This window comes from Eschrichtius robustus, chromosome 10, assembly GCF_028021215.1.
Source record: "Eschrichtius robustus isolate mEscRob2 chromosome 10, mEscRob2.pri, whole genome shotgun sequence".
Classification (NCBI taxonomy): domain Eukaryota; kingdom Metazoa; phylum Chordata; class Mammalia; order Artiodactyla; family Eschrichtiidae; genus Eschrichtius; species Eschrichtius robustus.
Genome location: NC_090833.1, coordinates 50,634,745 through 50,655,079, shown reverse-complemented (window position 1 = coordinate 50,655,079; position 20,335 = coordinate 50,634,745). Strand labels below are relative to the sequence as shown.

Sequence of the window (20,335 nt, the reverse complement as noted above, 5' to 3'; positions counted from 1 at the left end):
TCTAGAGGTGAGGTCACTGTAGGCCCCAAATAGGAGGACTCACAGAGTATCTGAGGGCAGGGAGCGAAGGGAAGGAAATGTCCCCATGGCCATATCCTCCTCCCCTGCGGGAATCCTGGGAAACCAGAGCAAAGAGGTAGAGCAGGAAGGGGAAGTGGCCGCAGGGGACATGACAGTAGCAACCCTGGCTTTGAAGATGTGTCTGGAAAGGCTGTGAGGTTGGCCGGGGTGGATCCAGTTGTGGATGCCAGTGTAAGTCTGTCACACGGATGACCATGTGAATTAGAGCAGGGTTGTAAATACCCAAGCCCATGGGAAACAGAGGGGTGGTGGACCCCAGCAACTTACAAAACGGAGTTGAACCTCCATAGCTTAGGAGAAACTTCTGGAATCTGGTAAGAGACTGAGTTCCAGAGACTTGAGAAGTATTTGAGAGTTTCCAGGGTCTGGGAAAATGTTGCAGAGTTTAGAAAATGGTTCAGAAATATACCCTGTGGAAACACTTTTAAAGGGGGAAATCTGTTTGATTTTTATAGGGCTTTCTTTTATTCATTCTGCAGTGCCCATTTACTGAGTACCCACGTTACGGAGGAATAGGGCCTACATGATTGCCTTGTGAAAGGCAAGGTGCTTCTTGGGCCACGCACTGGTTCTAGTTGTTTCCAAAAAGCTCAGCACATTCTGGCTTCTGAGAGGCTTTGGCTCACGTACACAGCCCTTCATCCCTGGCCCTATCAGTCAGCACTTTTATATGCCTCCTCTCTCCTGCAAGTGACTGTCCCTTTGATGTCACCATTGTTCTTCCTTCAAAGACATTCCTTAATTTAGTTATTTCAATCCAGCAAGGATAACTACTCTCTCCTCACTTCTGTTCCTCGAAATTCTGCACTTCTGTACTGTGAGGTAGAAAATCTCCACAGGAGAATTTCTACCTTCCCTCAAAGGAGTGAAATGGCCAAGGACAATCTGTTATTAGTGAATTTATATATTAAATTTCAACTTTTTAAAATTTACTTATTTTTACTTTTATTTTTGGCTGCATTGGGTCTTCGTGGCTGTGCGCGGGCTTTCTCTAGTTGCGGCGAGTGGGGGCTGCTCTTCATTGCGGTGCGGGCTTCTCACTGCGGTGGCTTCTCTTGTTGTGGAGCACGGGCTCTAGGCACGTGGGCTTCAGTAGTTGTGGCGCACGGACTTATTTGCTCCACAGCATGTGGGATCTTCCCGGACCAGGGCTTGAACCCATGTCCCCTGCATTGGCAGGCGGATTCTTAACCACTGCACCACCAGGGAAGCCCTAAATTTCAACTTTTTATAAACAAAAGGATACATCTGTGCACTTCTCTACATGTATACTTGAAAAAAGTATTTTAAAAGGGATACATAGTCCACTGGATATATTAGTTGTCTGTAGCTATTAGGGATGCAGGGAAGTTAAAACCTAATGTTTATTTAAAATATCCTCATCCAGCCTGAGAGTGAGCCTGGCTAGAGTCCGATATTGTTGACGTCCTCTCTTCATTTCTCCACATGAAGACCTCATTTGTAAACTTTGCCCGTGTTCAGTCAACTCCAGCTGTTCCAAAAACAAACCATTCTAGATGCCAACTCATTGTTTACTGTGTTTTCACAAGAACCTGGTAATCTGGCTTCAGATGATAATGGACATTCTCTGGAGACAGAGATCCCAGACTCTGATATTCCTCTTTATGAAAGAGCTGTACAACTTTTTCTAGATTATTAGCAATTTCAGAAAATATGTCAACAACCTTATTCTCAAGGAGCAGAGAAAGCAGTGATTCCGGGTTGCAAATTTATTCTCTCCACTCAGATGTGTAGGGAAAATTGAGTCTCTTAATTTTCCATGATTACTCTTGCTCGCTAAAATCCACAGTCTTGAACTTACCAATTAATAATATTTCAGTCTTTTCGGGTTTAAATAGTCACGTCTCAATTTTAATAGTCTTCTTATTCAAAGTTGAACTCCCTCTGAGGACTGGTGTAGATTGACCCTCTTTTATCACTCCATCTTTTTAGATACACACCATTGAAAATGTAGGGTATTGATCACATCTTGACATACAGAGACTAGAACACTGCTACAGGGCCCTCCATTTACTATATTCTATTTCCACCTCAAAAAGCCATCACCTTCATGCTATGTGGGATGTGGCATTGAGCTAGTATCCTATGCTTTCTTTAATTTTGGCCATGTACATATATAATTGTTTCTTAAATAAATCAAAATACCTCAAGACCCCAAAGAATTCATTTCTAGTGACGGCTCCCACAACCTGGGTTTTCTGTCACTTCTTAAAACTTACCCCATGGGTAGGTACTTGTTCTTCGTCAGTTGTAAGTTTTTCCGTACAAATGATGACTTTCCCAGACTTAAGATTGTTCCTGCCCTGTGGAACCTTTTATGATCTCAGAGCATGGTTTGGCTTGATTTTTCTGGCTTCAAACCACCATAGGAATCTTGGTTGACAAATTATACCTTCCCTTCCTACCAAATTAATTACATGTCATTCAACAAATAGTTTAAATTCTTGCTCTGCAAAAGGCTCTGTGCTAAGTCTGTGGGAGGGATAAAAATGAATAGGATATGGCCCTCGCCTCAAAGAAGCCTAGTGTTTAAACCATAAGGCCAAACCACTGAGGTCTTATTTATTGTGGACAGATTACCCCATTCTTCTTTGCTCTCTTTGTTTATTAGAGTAAAGTGAAGAGGGAAGGGAAGAGGACTGTTTTCCTCTTTACCCAGAGAGGCAGTTCACCACAGCAGGTAGACTACAGTAGACAATGAGGAAGATTCAGGAATTGCACCTCATACATTGAAGTGGATGTGGAAACTTGTGCCACGTGTGGCCTCTGAGTCTTACTGGACAGCTGGACAGCCCCAGGCTCTCAACTGTCCCACCAGTTAAGCCACAGTGAAGCAAATTACTTATGGCAAAGCAAACCAAAAGATAAAATGGGAAGTACTTGACAATTTTAATGTGTTACTTTTAAATGTGTTTACAAAATAATTTATTAAGACATATTTATGTGTAGAAACAAAGTGTCTATAAAGAAAAAGATCCGTAACCCATCTAATATAGAAGATGATGAATATATATATTATTCATTCATATATCTTTTCGTAGATAGATAGAGGTTTTAAAATAATAAATGACTATTTCTAGTGCCTCTAAGGTATACTTCTATTACTATAAGCTTTTTAAGTGAGCAAAAAAAGCCTCTGTACAAGGTAATCAAGCACAGCTCAGAATTCTAAATCACCACGTTAGACACAGTGAAAAACACATTATTGCCATCACTAGGCTAAGGATTGAATATTTATTTCAGTCTGCTTTACCAGCCAAAATTGTATGGCTCGTCACAGCCTGTTTTTTCTCTTTATTATATTAGCAAAGAACACTCTGAGCTGTGTTGAGGAAATTAAATTAAATTTAAAAAACCACATTTAGCTTTAACTGGGCTTGCACATGCGAGTAATTCTGGAGCTGTGCTCCAAGGAGCCTACTTTGGGGGGAAATGGCGGACCCTTGGATTCATTTTACCCTAAACCAGTGGGTCCAGGAATGTCTATTTGTATAAAATCTTCAGGATACTGTTTTGAATTGTGTTGTATCATTGAATTAACACAAATGTTTTTGCCAGTCATTTACTCTTTTTTTTTTAATTTTTTAATTTTTGGCTGTGTTGGGTCTTCGTTGCTGCGCGCGGGCTTTCTCTAGTTGAGGCGAGCGGGGGCTGCTCTTCGTTGCAGTGCGCGGGCTTCTCATTGCGGTGGCTTCTGTTGTTGCGGAGCACGGGCTCTAGGAGCGTGGGCTTCAGTAGCCGGGGTTCGCGGGCTCTAGAACGCAGGCTCAGTAGTTGTGGCGCACGGGCTTAGTTGCTCTGCGGCATGTGGGATCTTCCTGGACAAGGGATCGAACCCGTGTCCCCTGCATTGACAGGCGGATTCTTAACCACTGCGCCACCAGGGAAACCCAATCATTTACTCTTTATTCAAGGACTAGACAAGGCCAGTTGGAAAATTACTCAGGGTCCTTGATAAATCTTCCTGTCAGCTCCACATCTTGTTAATTTGGTTGTTCTTTAGATCTTTCATCAAAGAATGATCAGGTGAGATGAGTGTAGAACATAGCAACTTTTCTGCTTTAATTATTTTAGTTAAGATCCCAAATAATTTATTTTTATCTGTACCATCTCTTGCCTGTCATTAGCAGAGGTAGCGGTAAGTTAACTCTAAACCGGTATATGAATGCATTTCATCTAAGCATTTCAAAGCAGTGTATTAAACTTTACGTTTTGAAAAATTCAAACATCTGCAAAAGTGGACAGAATATTATAATGGACTCCCACGTACTCTGTGCCCAGCTTCAACAGTTTTCAACTTGTAGCCGATCTTGTTTCAGCCCACTTCCAACCCCCCATAGAATTTGAAGCACATTCCAAGCATCGCATCGTTTTGCTCAAATATATTTTAGTAAGAGTCCCTAAAAATTAAGGACTCCTTTTTATAACAGTAACTAGGACCTCTTTTTCATACCTTTACAAAATTAACAATTCTTACTAGTCAGTGTCCAAATTTCTAGTTGTGTCAGAAATAAAACCTTTTTTTTATAGTTTGGATCAGGATTTAAATAGGATCCACCCCCCACCCCTCACCCTGGTCACTTATTTTTTCATTGTGGATATTCGTTGAAGAAATTGGTTTGTTTATTCCATTGTCCAGCTTTTGTTGATTACATCCCTACAATTTCTTTTAATATGTGCGTCTCTCCCTCTTTTTTTTTTTCCTGTAGATTGGTTGTTGGATCTAGAGGTTTGGTCAGATTTAGGTTTGACTTTATTGTTAGTGTTCTCTCCTCCCATCTGGAGGCACATAGTGTCAGAATGCCTTTCTTTCTGTGATGTTAGTGGCACTGCTGACCACTGACTAGATCCATTAATTCATTAGGGGTTGTAAAATGGCGATGTTCTTGTTTTATCACACATTAGCTAGAATGCTCAAAGGATTTCTAAACAAGAGAGTGCTGAGCACATAACAGGTGCTCAGTAAAATATTTAATGAATGGATTAATTTTCATAAGAGCCTCCGTGACATGGGAAGTCATTAGAAACCTTGCCTAGGATCTGATTAAAGAGCGTCTTTTTCCTCCTAGAATCACCATCCTTCTTTCTCCACTTTGCATAAAGCATCGCTTACAGATGACTTGAATTATTTTTGCCACTCTTAATATCTTCTGGTGCTGTTCTTCAACAGTCTTTTGGACTTATCTGTTGATTATCCTTTCTCAGTCTTATGCCAACTTAACTTCACATTCCTTACAGGTTGGAAAAGCAGAGAAACGGAGGACAGGAATGCTAAGGAAACCCTAATATGTGTTTCAGAACACAGCCTCCATCTTAAACTCAGCACCAAGCACTCTTGGATAGTTAAAGGGTCTTTGAAGTTGACCCAGCCTGTGACATGCTCTTTTTGCAAAGCCTTCCTAAAAAGAAATGTGATGATCTTACCAGCTTCCAAGCTCAGCCTAGTTTATAGCCAACAAGCTTGCCTTTTATCTGCCATTTAGTTGCGTGCCTACTGAACAGTGAATTCAGTCTCTAAATAACAGCTTGATTTTTGTCCCTGACAGTGTGTATAAATACCTCTGGTGTGGGAACGTTTGAAAATACTGTAGGCTATTAGCTCTATTTTTTTCTGACAACAGACCACAGAATCACAGTAATTGCTTTCAGTGCTGAAGATTTTTCACAAACATTGTAATTGTGAAGCAGAGAATCTAAGTTCTTATATTTGAGGTACAAGAGGTATTGCTATACATTTTTTGCTGCTGAATATTTTGTTTTTCACTTGCTTGCTCACAGGGAAAGCAGTATAACAAATGCACATTTCTGCTGTGATCAGAGTGTACAGCAGGGAGCACAAAGTAAAACAAGTCTTTGGTGAGCAGAGCAGCCTTATGTGCATGACAGGAAAAGTATAGATAAACCGAGGGTCAAATTTTATTCCGTAGAGGGGCACTGATAATGTGCTTGGGTTTTCAGAGAGGAGGTGTTTTCCTAATATTTTGTGCAGATCATGAGTATAGTCTTCATGGAGCTAAGAATTGAGATAGACTTTGAAAAACCAGTGTGATTTGAATAAGGATCTTCTAGAAGAAACAGCATGAGCTGTTCATCTTACCTCTTCAGGGCACATTTTGGGGTAATTAAGGGATTTCCGTTTGACTAGCCTGGGAGGTATCTCTAGACAGGTATGAAATAACAGAGAGATGTTGGCTGGGGCCGTGTTAGCAAGGACCTTCAGTGTCACTTGAGCAATGGTGAGAGACTACAGGCTTTGAGGAGAGGTGTGATGTCACCTGGTCAAGTAAAGGTGTCAGGAATGAACCAGAAAGGGAAAAAAGAAAAGTTGAAATCAAAGCTTTAGCAAGGAGGATCATTTTGATTATAGAAGCTGCTGGATTGGGCAACTTAATGAAAGGAAAAGGAGTCATGGAGTCTGAAATCCACATTAGAATGATTTCAGGTAAGAGAGAAAAAGTGAGAAAGAACTGCTTTGGGGGGAAAGTGTACAGAAGTTTAGAAATGTCCAGAAGGCTATGGGAAATGTACAGGACTGGAGATTAGGAGTGAGTTTGGACTAAAGGTAACATTTTAGGAATTGTCTGTAGAGCAATAATAGTTGGAATCTACCCCTAAAAGATTCTTAAATCTATCCACGTCTCCCTTGAGCTCCCCTGCTGCCACCTCATTCAAGTACCATCAACCCTCACCTACACTATTGATACCCTTCAGTCAAAAGTAGGTCCCCCTTTTGTGGGGTATCTCCACAGCACCCTGATTTTTCCTTCCAGGCCTTATTCCAATCTGTGGTTCAAGCTTGTGTAATTTTGAGGATGCTGTCATTGTCTGTTTTACTTACTCCTGAAGATCTGGCAGCTTCCAGGGTGCCTGGCACAGACTAGACACTCAACTTGTTTTTTCCAGACAAAAAGAGTAAATGAACATCACTACCAAAAAGCAGAAAAAGAGAAGAGTTGAAGAGAGAACTCTGGTGAATATTTTTAGGGCATAGAAGAAAAAAGTGGGAAAAACAAATAGGAAGGCAAAGAACCAAGAGAAGGTGGGCCCCAGTGGCTGAGGATGAGTGGAGGTTCCAGTGGGGGGTGGTCAGCAGTGATGGATTCTACAGGTGGAAGAGAACAAGGACGACAAGAAGAACTGGCATTTATTGGGTGCTTTCTGTATGCCATGACTGTCCTAAGACTTGATGTGGATGAACTAATCTTCACACTAACTCTGTGAGGTAGGTGTCCCTGTTATTTCTGTTTTACAGATGAGGATGCCAGGCCCCGAAAGGTTACATACTCTGCTCAAGGACAAACCAATGGGGGAGCCATGAGTCCAACGAGGCCACCTGGCCCCAGAGCACAGAGTCTTTACTACCATGCAGCTATTCTGGCTCCTTCTAGCAGAGGGCTAAGGGCTATGGCACAGAGATGGAAAAGGAAAAAGACTGGCCACTCTTTATGACCTTTGGCTGTGAAAAGAGGATAGCAGTGCCAGTCATTCTAAGTTAGGACATCTCCCACGTTAGGTCACCAAGTCTACAGAAATCATATGTGAATGAGAGCATACCTGATGCGTTGCCAGCCATGAGAGCCTAGAGGATATGCTTTATTTCAGAAAAAGATAGTCTTTTTTAAACTTTTTATTTTGTATTGGAGTATAGTTGATTAACAATGTTGTGTTAGTTTCAGGTATACAGCGAAGTGATTCAGTTATACATATACATGTATCTATTCTTTTTCAAATCCTTTTCCTATTTAGGTTGTTACATAATATTGAGCAGAGTTCCCTCTGCTACACAGTAGGTCCTTGTTGGTTATCCTTTTCAAATATAGCAGTGTGTACATGTCAATCCCAAACTCCCTAACTATCCCTCCCCCCTACCCTTCCGCCCTGGTAACCAGAAGCTTGTTCTCTAAGTCTGTGAGTCTGTTTCTGTCAGAAAAAGATAGTTTTGATCACATCTTCAGGATTTTGTAGCAGCTGCTTTAACATTGACTTTTATACCACATTCCAATATTATTACTGACTTAAAAATAGTCCTTGAGAAAGAAGAGAAAAAATAATCTGGCTCTGATGATAAAAAGCATTGTGGTATTTCAGCTTGCTTTCAGTTTTACATACATCTGTGAATCTTTCCTGGAGTAAGGTCTTGCCCAAGCTAGATGGGAAAGTACCTGTATTTGCCTTGCAACTGTGTTTTGCATAGCAGATGCATAGGTACAGGATCCACCAGCAACAGTGAGGTCAGGCCGACATTCTGGGAGAAAACGTGCGCCTGAGTGACTGACTAGGCTGGTGTCTGTTATGTTGCAGGATGTTGCACCCTCTCAATGCTCACACGTTAAGATTTTGGCAGATGTATCGATTCCTTTCATTAAAGATCTGAGAGGATATGAATAACAGAACTATTTTGTTCCTAATTGATGCAAATCTGCAGTGCACGTGACTAAAATCTGTTCCCGGAATTTTTCATTACACAAGTTTGGGAATTTGATTTAAAATATATGTCTATAGATTTATCTCTTTCTTCCTTAACATTTTTTATGGATGGTGACTTGCCCTAACCCCAAATCCAAATATCATGCTCAACTTTCCACACAATAGGAATAGAATTTATCCTTTTTTTTTTTTTTTTTTAAGGCTTTCACTCAGAAAGTAGAAGCCTGGCCCCCTGAGGACAGTGCAGCCCCTTCAGGGTTGCTGGCAATCCAGTTTAAAAGTACAGAGGAAACTAATCTCTGTTTAAAATTTATTTGTAACTTTTCCTTAGTTCTCTCTCTAAGTTTTGGTTTGTATGTTTTTTAAATAAACCCAGACTAATATTTGACCACTTGAGGCAATGAAATCATTTCTTGCCTTGTCTACTAGTTGAAGTTGGACCACAGCCTGACTTCATATTCCTTATAAAATGCACATGTTCTCTTTGGATTGTCCTTGGGCAAGAAAGGAGACTATAAGTACCAATGAAACAGTTCACATTGAATCATGCATTAAAAAAGTATAAGAAATTATAAGAAAAAGTATTGTATAAAGAAAGCTTATTAACAAGTAGGACTATTACGTGGATGCTTTGCAGAGAAAAATGAAATAAATATGGTGTCCACAAGTGCCTTTCAGTTTTCACCACTCTAGACGCCTGTTAGGAACATTTACAATATTGTCACAGGGACTGATTAGAATTTGCTTTTGAAACCAGTTCACTGCTTTGGGGGGGAACATTTACCGATGGGCACTTTGGGCTGTGCAGGGCACAAGGCTGTGACTTTCACCCATTGAACACGGGACTGTTCCCTCCGGCAGATCGTGAGGCCATTATTTTATAGCCCATTGACCAGAATTTCTGTGTCAGCCAACCTTTTCCTGCTGAACATCCAAGCTGTGCTCCTGGGTACCACCAACCCAGAACTTTTAAAGGAATCGGGACACACCAAAAGGGCACTAGTAAGCAGGCTAGAAGTACAGTGATATTTTTGTTGGCTTTTTATGATTTCTGTTTTCAGAAGTATAACCCGATCAAAAGCACTTGGACTGAGGGAGAATGAGAAGTGTAAGATATTCTGGGTACGTATTCAATCCCTGGTTAAACAATTATCTATAGACTCTGATCTTCAAAGGCATTTCCTAGCTAGTGTACAGTGATAGATTATCTCGTTGGTTCAGAGGTAGCTATTCTGCTATGCAAACTGGTCTTTCTAGGCTGTTTTGATTTCCTGAGCAACTTTGTGTGAAAAATGCCAAGGTGTTAAAAAAAAAAAAAAAAAGAAAAAAGAAAAAAACCGGTTGTAGGAAGAGAATCATAGACAAACTATTAGGAAAAGAACTTTATCATAGAGGAAGACACCCCATTTTCCTGAACTCGTCCTGAACACTCTTCCTCACTTGAAGGGTCCTGAGTGTCCAAGACTTACCCACACTCGGAAGCCATGTTGACTGCCTGTCTTGCATCTCGATCGTGTCTCCGTTGTTTTCCTGTCAGAGCATTGCTATCTCCTTTTTCTGGCTGCATCCAGCTACTTTTAATTCCTTCTCTTTCCCACTTTTTGCTGAGTGGATAATTAAGCATGAGTCCTGTTCTTTGTTGAGACCATACATTTAAAAAAGACTCGCTGCAGGGAACCGAATGATAACCTTGAAAGACAAGCTTTGAAAAGGAGAGCACGAAACTCTAGGAAGGTGAAAGTTTTTGAGAACAGATTTCAGACAAAAGCCCATTCCAGCTGAGTCTTCATGCTGATGAGGGTATACAGGCTTGTAGAGACCATTGGTTGTTGGTGTCTCTCCTCTAGTACCTAAGATGCTGGAGTTGACTGCCTGGGTTCAAATCCCGGCAGTGTGAGTTATGAGCTGTGTGATATTGAGCAAATTATCTCTCTCTCTCTGTCTCATTTTTTTCATCTGTAATACAGAGATAATAATAGCACCTAGCTCAAAGAGTTGTGAGGATTGAATCCAAATGAACCACTTAGCACCTGGCACATGGAAAGTGTTCAGTAAATGCTATTGGTGAAACTTTCATGGTGTGCTGAGGAAAGATGTGCTTATTCTATATTTGCATAAAAATACCATCTCAGAGCCATGGTGATAATTCTTACTGCACATGACCTAATCATAACCTCAAATGTTTTTATTTTGATTTTTCCTCTATCAGCCACCCGCTGGGAGGGAAGCAAGAGCTGCACGTCTGCATATCTCTCTGTCTCTGTGCAGATGAGATTTACAAGCCATTTGAGTGACGGGCCTCCTTGTTCTTTTTCTTACTCAGGTGCTGGAAAGCTTCAAGATCATGGACTATAGCCTTTTGCTGGGAATCCACATCTTGGACCATTCCCTCAAAGAGAAAGAAGAGGAAATTTCACAAAATGTGCCCGATGCTAAGCGGTCTGGGATGCAAAAGGTCCTCTACTCGACAGCAATGGAATCCATCCAGGGTCCAGGGAAATCGGGAGACGGGATCATCACAGAGAACCCGGACACGTAAGTGCAGCGCCTGCCCACACATTTCCTTGATCGTGGCAGCCGACGTCATTGGGTAATTAAATGCAACCATGTTCCCTTCATGGTGGCTCTTTAGGAATAGATTCCTACCTGGTGCTAAAGTGGATTAAGCCAACCTTATTTCCTTTCATCCACGGATAACTAGATGAGTGGCAGTTCTTCGAGTTATTATCATTCTTTCACCCACATGGTTTCTTTTTTCAAATGGCTCCATTTTTTAACAATGGCTAAAAATGTTTTTATCCCTATTTACTACATATTCAAAACATCCACCACAAACAGAGTGAATATTCTTTGAATTTGAATAACGTGTATTTAAGCAAATACATGCTAGAAATTATGTCTGCAATTCAGAGCTTTTTACGTGCGTAAGAGGATTCTGTTGTCCTAGTCCTATACCCTGGCAGATGTGACCTCTTGCTTCAACAAGATGTGATAGTAACTGCAGGATTAGTTTGCATGTATAAAAAGTGCATATTGACTAACAGAAACAATTACAGTCAACCATTTCAGTAATTTTCTTTGGTTGTGTCACGTGTGTGTACTTAGCTGAGCAAGGAGACTGAAAGAAAGAAATCATTTCCCTTGACTATAAGTGCCTGCCTTGTAAGATTCTCCAACAATGACTAAATCACAGGCACATTTCACTTTTATGAAGGAAATTCATACATATTAAAGATTTTTTTAATCCTTCCTATAAATCCATCTAAATGTCCAATAACTGATTAAACAAATTATTCTGTATCAGTATAGTGAAGTACTATACAGCCATTAAAAGCACATTAGCACTGAATATGAAGAAATGTTCATCATTTAGCAAGTGAAAAATTCAGGTTATAAAACATGATAAATTAAATAATAGCTTTTGTGTATTAATAAATATACACACACACAGGAAAGATGTACCAAATGTTGATAGTGTTTATCTTTGCATCCTAGGAATGGATTCTTTATATATTTTTTCTTTGTGCTGTTCTATATTTTATTTTAAAATCTCACAGTAAGTATATAAAAGTGTTGCATTTTTGATGAGAAATATTTTGAAATACTTTAAAATTCTTGCTCTTGGTTTTAAAGTAGGAATGATTTTTTAATTGAATTCTTCCCATCCAGCTCTTCAGAATTGACAGCTATGGTGTTATTCTCCTTCAGGGGAGGTACATCATTCTGGATTCCCAGGAAGACTTTAGCTGAAGCAAAAAAAAAGAAAACAAAGATGAAGGGAGAGAGAGTCCAGGATGGTTAGAGACTGCCCATTTTCATTTACAGTCTATTTATTAGAAATGATTTTTAACTTCCTATTCATATAAAATGTTTCTCTTTTGCTCTATTCACAGAATGGGAGGCATTCCAGCTAAAAGCCATAAGGGAGAAAAGCTACTTTTATTTATGGGCATTATTGATATTCTGCAATCATATAGGTAAGAAATTTGGGGAAGTAGTCTTTTATTATTTCAAAATAAATCAACGAAAGGTTCTGAAAATTCACCAAATGAGAGTGATTTTACATTCTTATTTTTATTTTTCTGTCCGTTTGTGTTTAGGTTAATGAAAAAGTTGGAACATTCCTGGAAAGCTCTTGTTTATGATGGGGTGAGTGATTTATCATGCTCCTTATTAAACTGTATATTTTTCTGATTTCTCAGAGACTTCAAAGTATGTCTAGGAAGCCGTGTCACTTGAAGAGGAAAGGAAACAAAGATCTTTATAAACTCAGAGTCTCAGGCTAGCAGGTTGGTTCAAATCTAAGAACAAAGACAACATAAATGTGAATAGCTCTTCAAATAGAGACCATCCAGCCGGTGACTAGGTAGAGGCCAGGAAAACAAAATGAGGTCTCGTTTTTATGTGCAATCTGTAGGGCCCAATTATGAGATGATGAGAAAAAGAGGAGACTTTTCATAGACACTGGGAAGACCAGTAGGGCACTTGAACTCAAGTTGTCCCAAGACCAAGCTTCAGAGGGATTTGAACCCTACTTTGATGGTAAACAGCCCTGGGCTTGAACTCTGCATTCAAACCACTTTACTAGCCATGTGTCCCAGACACATTGCTTGCTTGTCATCTCTTAACCTGGTTTCCCATTTGTAGCAGAAGCCTAGTAATAGTACCTCATACCTGCCTCGTAGGCTGATGTGAGGGTTAAATTAAATAATGCCCCTTAGTGTTCAACATGATGCCTAACGTAATAAGGACGTAGGAAGGGAAAACTTTTTCGGTTGTGTTGGATTTATACATGACAAAGGCTGACTGACATGAGGATGTCTTTTGGACCCAGAATTGGCATGACTGAAGAAAACCATCGGTTATCAAAGAGCAGCCTCTGTCTCTCTCTCTCTATACACGCACATGCGCGCACGCACGCACACACACGAGACTTCCTATCTAGATGTTAAATTTGAACTTCCTGCTGTTGACAGAACATTTATGGCCTCAGCCTCCCTCAGTTAATAACTCAAAGTGACACTTCCAGAGAATATATTGGTCAAAGATTTGCTCACACATTTTTTTAAGATGTTAGCAGATGCTTTCCTTTGAAACAAAGATAAATTATAGGTGCTATTCTTCTCCTTTTTTGGAAAAGAGCACCCACTTTCTCAGTTCTGTGGAAAACTGGTAATAACCTTTCAGCATGAAAGATCTGCATTTTGTTCCCAGGCTAAGGAATGACCTTCGTCAGAATGCACTTTTAAACAACAGGTTCACAAGTTTGTTTCTGAGAATCAAACTTAGGCTTATTATTCAAATCAAAGATTCTTTTTATGAAAAGGCCAAGATGGTAGGTTAATTTTTTTTCCTTCTAGCTGAGAAAAGTAGCAACTACATTAATGCCTCGAACATGGAAGGGAAAGAGAGTAAACACCCTCTGTTTCATTCTCCTTCTGTTTATTGACACAATTTCAATTCCCTGTTACCAAATGAGATTTGTGCTCTGAATGGCCTAGTCCTCTATTGGTCAGATGCTTCTAAGGAGCCCCTACTTTTGTCTAAATAACATATATCTTCTGTTTTTTGGTGTCTTTTTTTAATTACACAAATATATAATCAGCATCTCTGTGCTGATTATGTATTTGTGTAATTATAAGCAATAATTAAGACTTATTTTTGTCTTTTTACAAAAGTGCCTCTTCTTTAAACACTGCTTCTTCATACCAAGGAGAACCACAATCTAACTTCTCTTGGAAAGCAAGAATCTTAATCATCTTGCGTCCTACATATTTTTAAATGACGGTACTTGTGAATTTGTGTCCACTTCCAACAGGAGCTGACCGAATACTGGGGAGAGTGCATGTCAAACCAGTGGGAAATTTTCCACCACATCTGCAGTATCACTGATAGTCTAGGGGACCATTTTAACTTGGCAAAGAGGGTTTCTCCATACTGTGTGCTTCGTAACTCAATCATTACAGAATTGCCTTATGCCTCATGTAACACCCAATTTCACAGATGAAAAGACTGAGGCACTGAGATAGTGTCTTTACCCAGAACCACACAGATTTTTAAAATTAGAGCTAACACCAGAACCGGGTCTCTGGATTCTGGTCCAGTGTGTGTTTTTTCTTCCAAATCCATCGCAGATACTTTATAGTATCTAAACGTAAATTTTTAGAAGTTTCCCGGTTGGACGCCATGAACCTGAAATCAAAATGGAGTACTCAGTAAGTGAATTCACTATTTTTAGGAATGTGTATCTTGGATAGTAAATAAATGACTACTGAATAAACATACAGAATTAGCTCCTTCATCCATCTTCTTTCCTGGACTTGTAATAAAATGCCCCCTCAGTCCTAAAGACTCCTACCAAGCATGAGAGAATTAACAATTTAATTCAATTCAACTCTATCTAATTAGTAGATAATTGAACATAACAGGGGTCATCAGTCAGCCTCGTCTCCTAGGAGTCTTCCCGGTGTCTACATACCTTATTATTGGGAAGTGAAACCAGCAAACTTTTTTTTTGGCCCTCTATCTCACTCTTAATTAGGGTTGTTTTGCTTCTTTATGTCCCCAGTTTTTGTTCCTGACTGAAAGTGATATGTCTTTATTCCAGATGACACTTGAGACACTGGCTGCCTGTATGTTAAAAACTGGAATTTAAAAGCCCCTCATGGCACACAGTGGAACAAGGATCAGCTGTTTGGGTTTATGAAGCAGAGTCTTTGCTATCTCACCCCTGCCCCTCTTAATGCTCTGTTTCACCATGAGTATCTGGAACCTTTGCTCAGATTGAGCCTTGTGCTTCCTGCCCCAGCCCAGCTCCCGGGCACACAGCACGTGGGCATCGCTCTTTTGTGGCTCCCGACATCCACACCTTCTGGTTAAGGACATTGGCTAACAGAGAGACAACTGCCTAGATCTGTCCTCTAGCTTGAAACACACTGTCTGAGAGGTAAACCTCTCGTACCTGATTTGTCTTTTCAGGACACTGTTTCGGTTCATAGACCAAGCTTTTATGCAGACAGATTTCTAAAGTTTATGAATTCCAGAGTTTTCAAGAAAATTCAAGGTAAGATTTTTATGAATTTCTTTTTTTTACCTTTAGCACTTACTGGCTGAGTTCACTTTGTAAGATATTTATTTATTTATTTATTTACTTATTTACTTATTTATTTATTTATTTATGGCTGTGTTGGGTCTTAGTTTCTGTGCGAGGGCTTTCTCCAGTTGCGGCGAGCGGGGGCCACTCTTCATCGCGGTGCGCTGGCCTCTCACTATCGCGGCCTCTCTTGTTGCGGAGCACAGGCTCCAGACGCGCAGGCTCAGTAGTTGTGGCTCACGGGCCTAGCCGCTCCGCGGCATGTGGGATCTTCCCGGACCGGGGCACGAACCCGTGTCCCCTGCGCTGGCAGGCAGATTCTCAACCACTGCGCCACCAGGGAAGCCCCACTTTGTAAGATTTTTATTCGAAGAGTTGGAACTATTTATCTCCCAAAAGCGGTAATCACTTAGTAATTATGGTTAAGTATCCTAGCCAGGTATTTATTGATGCTGTAATCATTAAAGTCTAATTTTGTGCTGGAAAAAATTATAAACTGCCTAAATATCCAACCCTATAATATATTGGTTAAATATGTTATGATACAATTAAATAATGGAATAATATGCAACAAATAAAAAATGATGTATTAAAGGTACATTTAGTCCTTATAGCTAGCTTCATTCACATATATATAGTTATTGGTCTGCATACCTAAATGCACAACAAAATTCTAATGGGATATATAAAAATGTTAACAGTAGTTATTCTCATGGAGTGTTCTCCAGAATAGACCATATGTTAGTCCTCAAAACATATTTCAATCGATTTTAAAAGATTGAAATCATGCAAAGTGTCTTTTCCGATCACAATGGAATGAATCAATAAAGAGTGAAAACTGGAAAATTCACAAATATGTGAAAATTAAACAACACACCCTCAAACTACCAATGGGTCAGAGAAGAAAACACAGTGAAATTAGGAAACACTTAGAGATGAATGGAAATGAAAATACACACTCCAAAAACTTAGAAGATGCTGCAAAGTCAGTGCTCAGAGGGAAAGGTATAGCTGTAAATGCCTACATTAAAAAAGAAGAAAGATCTCAAATCAGTACCCTAACTTTAAACCATAAGGACATAAGAAGAGCAAACTAAACCCAAAGTTAACAATGGTTATTCCGAACCATGAGATTGTGTGGTATTTTCTTTTTCTTTGCATCAATATTTATTAAATTTTCCACAATGGATGTGTATTATTTATGTAGAAAATTTTTTAACTATGTGAAAAGGAAAAAATAACCCTGTTGTTACTTATGTTATTTTATCATTTAGGTATTTTGTGGTCCAATTTCATAACAATTAAACCACACACAAAAAACTGAAAGAGTAGAATGTTCATATTTTGTATTTATATAAGACAGATTTTTTTTCTTACAATATTTGTTGGAGTTTTTTGTTAATGAAAGTAAAACACTTTCTTTTTTAAGGCTTTTTTTCCCAGCTTTATTGAGATATAATTGACATATAACGTTATGCAAGTTTAAGGTGTACAATGTGATGATTTGATGCACATATATATTGCAAAATGATTATCACAATTAGGTTACTTAACACATTCATCATCTCACATAATTACAAATTGTGTGTATGTGTATGTGTTTGTGTGGTGAGAACATTTAAGATCTACCCTCTTAGCAACTTTCCAGTGTGTAAGACAGAATTATTAACTATAGTCTCCATGCTGTATATTAGATTTCAAGGACTTATTCATCTTATAACTGGAAGTTGGTACCCTTCGACCAATGTCTCCCCATTTCACCCACCCGTCAGCCCCAAGTAACAATTCTTCTACTCTCTGTGTCTATGAGTTCAACTTTTTTAGCACATGTAGGTGAGATCATACAGTATTTGTCTTTCTCTTTCTGGTTTATTTCACTTAGCATAATGCTGTCACGGTCCATCTATATTGTCACAAGTGGCGGGATTTCCTTATTTTTTTCTATCCATTCATGTCAGTGGACACTTAGGTTGTTTCCATGTCTTGGCTGTTGTGAATAATGCCTCAGTGAACATGGAAATGCAGATATCTCTTCAAGATAGTGACTTCATTTCCTTCAGGTACATACCCAGATGTGGGATTGCTAGATCACATGGTAGTTCTTTTTTTAATTTTTTGAGGAAACTCCATACTGTTTTCCATAGTGGCTGCACTAATTTACATTTCCACCAAGAGTGTACTAGGACTACCTTTTCTTCACATCCTCACCAACACTTGTTATTTTTTGTCTTTTTGATAGCCATTCTGACAGGTATCTCATTGTGGTTTTGATTTGCATTTCCCTAATGATTAGTTATGTTAAGCATCTTTTCATGTATCTGTTGGCCATCTGTATGTCTTCTTTGAAAAATGTCTATTTGGGTCCTTTGCCCAATTTTTAATCAGATTATTTGAGTTGTATACAACTATTGAGTTGTATGAGTTCTTTATATATTGTGAATATTAACCCCTTATTTGATACATGGTTTGCAAATATTTTCTCCCATTCTGTAGGCTGCCTCTTTATTTTATTGATTGTTTCTTTTGCTATGCAGATGTTTTTTAGTTTGATGTAGTCCCACTTGTTTATTTTGCTTTTGTTGCTTGTGCTTTTGGTGTAATATCCAAAAAGTCATTGCTAAGATCATTGTTGAGGAACTTTTCCCTATGTTTTATTTTAGGAGTTTTACAGTTTCAGGTCTTATGTTTAAGTCTTTAATCCATGTTGAGTTAATTTTTGTGAGAGTAAAACCGTTTCTATGTAAAAATATTGGAAAATACAAAGAAAACCATAAAAATTATTTGATATCTCACAACCCAGAAATATCCACTATAAATATTTTTTCTTCCAGTTTTATTGAGATATAATTGCCATACAGCACTGTATAAGTTTAAGGTGTGCAGCATAATGGTCTGACTTACATACATCATGAAATGATGACCACAATAAATTTAATGACAGCCATCATCTCACATAGATACAAAATTAAAGAAATAGAAAAAAGTTTTTCCTTGTGATGAGAACTCTTAGGATTTACTCTCCCAACAACTTTCCTTTATAACATGCAGAAGTGTTCGTTATATTCACCATGTTGTACATCACATCCCTAGTGCTTATTTATCTTGTAACTGGAAGTTTGTACCTCTTGACCGCCTTCATACAATTCCCCCTCCGCCTCCCACCCCCAGCCTCTGGTAGCCACAAATCTGATCTCTTTTTCTATGAGTGTGTTTAGTTTTGAAGTATAATTGATCTACAACACTGTGTTAGTTCCTGTTATGCAACAGAGTGATTTGATATTTTTATACATTTCAAACTGATCACCACGATAAGTCTACTTATGATGTGTCACCATACAAAGATATCACATAATTATTGGCTACTCCCCACACTGTACATTTCATACTCATGACTCATTTATTTTGCAACTGGAAGTGTGTACCTCTTAATCTCCCTCACCTATTTCTCCCACCACCACCTGCCCAGCAACTACCTATTTGTTCTCTGTATCTATAATTCTGTTTCTGTTTTCTTAAGTTTGTTCATTTGTTTTGTTTTTTAGATTTCACATATAAGTGAAATCATACAGTATTTATCTTTCTTTGTCTGACTTATTTCATTTAGTGTAATACCCTCTAGGTCCATCCATGAGGTCACAAATGGCAAGGTTTCATTCTTTTTTATGGCTGAGTAATATTCCAGTGTGTGTGTGATCTTCTTTATCTATTCATGGGTGAGCACATAGGTTGCTCACATATCTTGGCTGTTGTAAATAATGCTACAGTGAACATAGGGGTGCATGTATATTTTCTAATTAATGTTTTGTTTCCTTTGGATAAGTATCCAGCAGTGGAATTGCTGGATCGTATGGTAGTTCTATTTTTAGCTTTTTGAGGAACCTCCATACCGTTTTCCATAGTGGCTGATCAATTTACCTTCCCACCAACAGTGCCTAAGGGTTCCCTTTTCTCAACATCTTCACCAACAGTTGTTATTTGTCATCTTTCTGATAACAGCCATTTCTGTTGGCACCTCTATATCATCATTGGAAAATTGTCTATTCAGATCCTCCACTACTAATATTTTCACATACTTCCTACCATCTTTATTTCTGTGCTTTGTGTATTTATATAAAAATGGTAGCATAGTGGTGTACAATTTTATGTATATGTCCTCTATTTTTTCACATATTATAATATGAATAGTTTCCCATATCACTGTATATTGTACAAAGAAACCATTTAAAATTACAATACAACATTAAAATTATATGGCTATGCCATAATCTATTTAAGATTCTATCATTTGGACATTTACGTTATTTCTCCTTTTTCTAACGAGTATTTTTATGAACATGATTTTAGATAAATATGGTGTCCAAGCTTATGATTATTTCTTTAGGATAGATTCCAACAAGAAGTACTAAGGGTTTAAAATGCAGATAACTGCACAGAATGATTATGCCACTCTAGACTTCCACAAGAGTCTGTATTCTTCTAGCCTTTAGCCAGAATTATTCTTTTTAAATTATGCTACTTGGATAAGTAAAAGATGTTATCTGGTTGTTTTATTTTGTGTTTCTTAAGTACTGGTGAAGTTCAACCATTATTCATGTTTATTGGCCATTTGTAGTTCCTTTGAGAATTGAGCTTTGTAATATTTGCTCGTTTACATTAGTATTTATTATTTTTCCAAATGATTTATATGAACTCTACACGTTAAAGATATCAATC

General features: G+C 38.6%; 1 protein-coding gene across 6 annotated transcripts in view; it reads left to right on the top strand.

The window, feature by feature from the left end:
• Nucleotides 1–20,335, top strand: part of PIP5K1B (phosphatidylinositol-4-phosphate 5-kinase type 1 beta) — a 354,990-nt gene that overhangs the window by 234,434 nt on the left and 100,221 nt on the right. For all 6 annotated transcript variants that reach the window (XM_068551827.1, XM_068551823.1, XM_068551825.1 and 3 more), the window contains 4 exons: nt 10,853–11,064; nt 12,423–12,506; nt 12,630–12,678; nt 15,508–15,592. In XM_068551827.1, the coding sequence (XP_068407928.1) occupies nt 10,853–11,064; nt 12,423–12,506; nt 12,630–12,678; nt 15,508–15,592 (430 nt within the window). The remainder of the gene's footprint in view (nt 1–10,852; nt 11,065–12,422; nt 12,507–12,629; nt 12,679–15,507; nt 15,593–20,335) is intronic.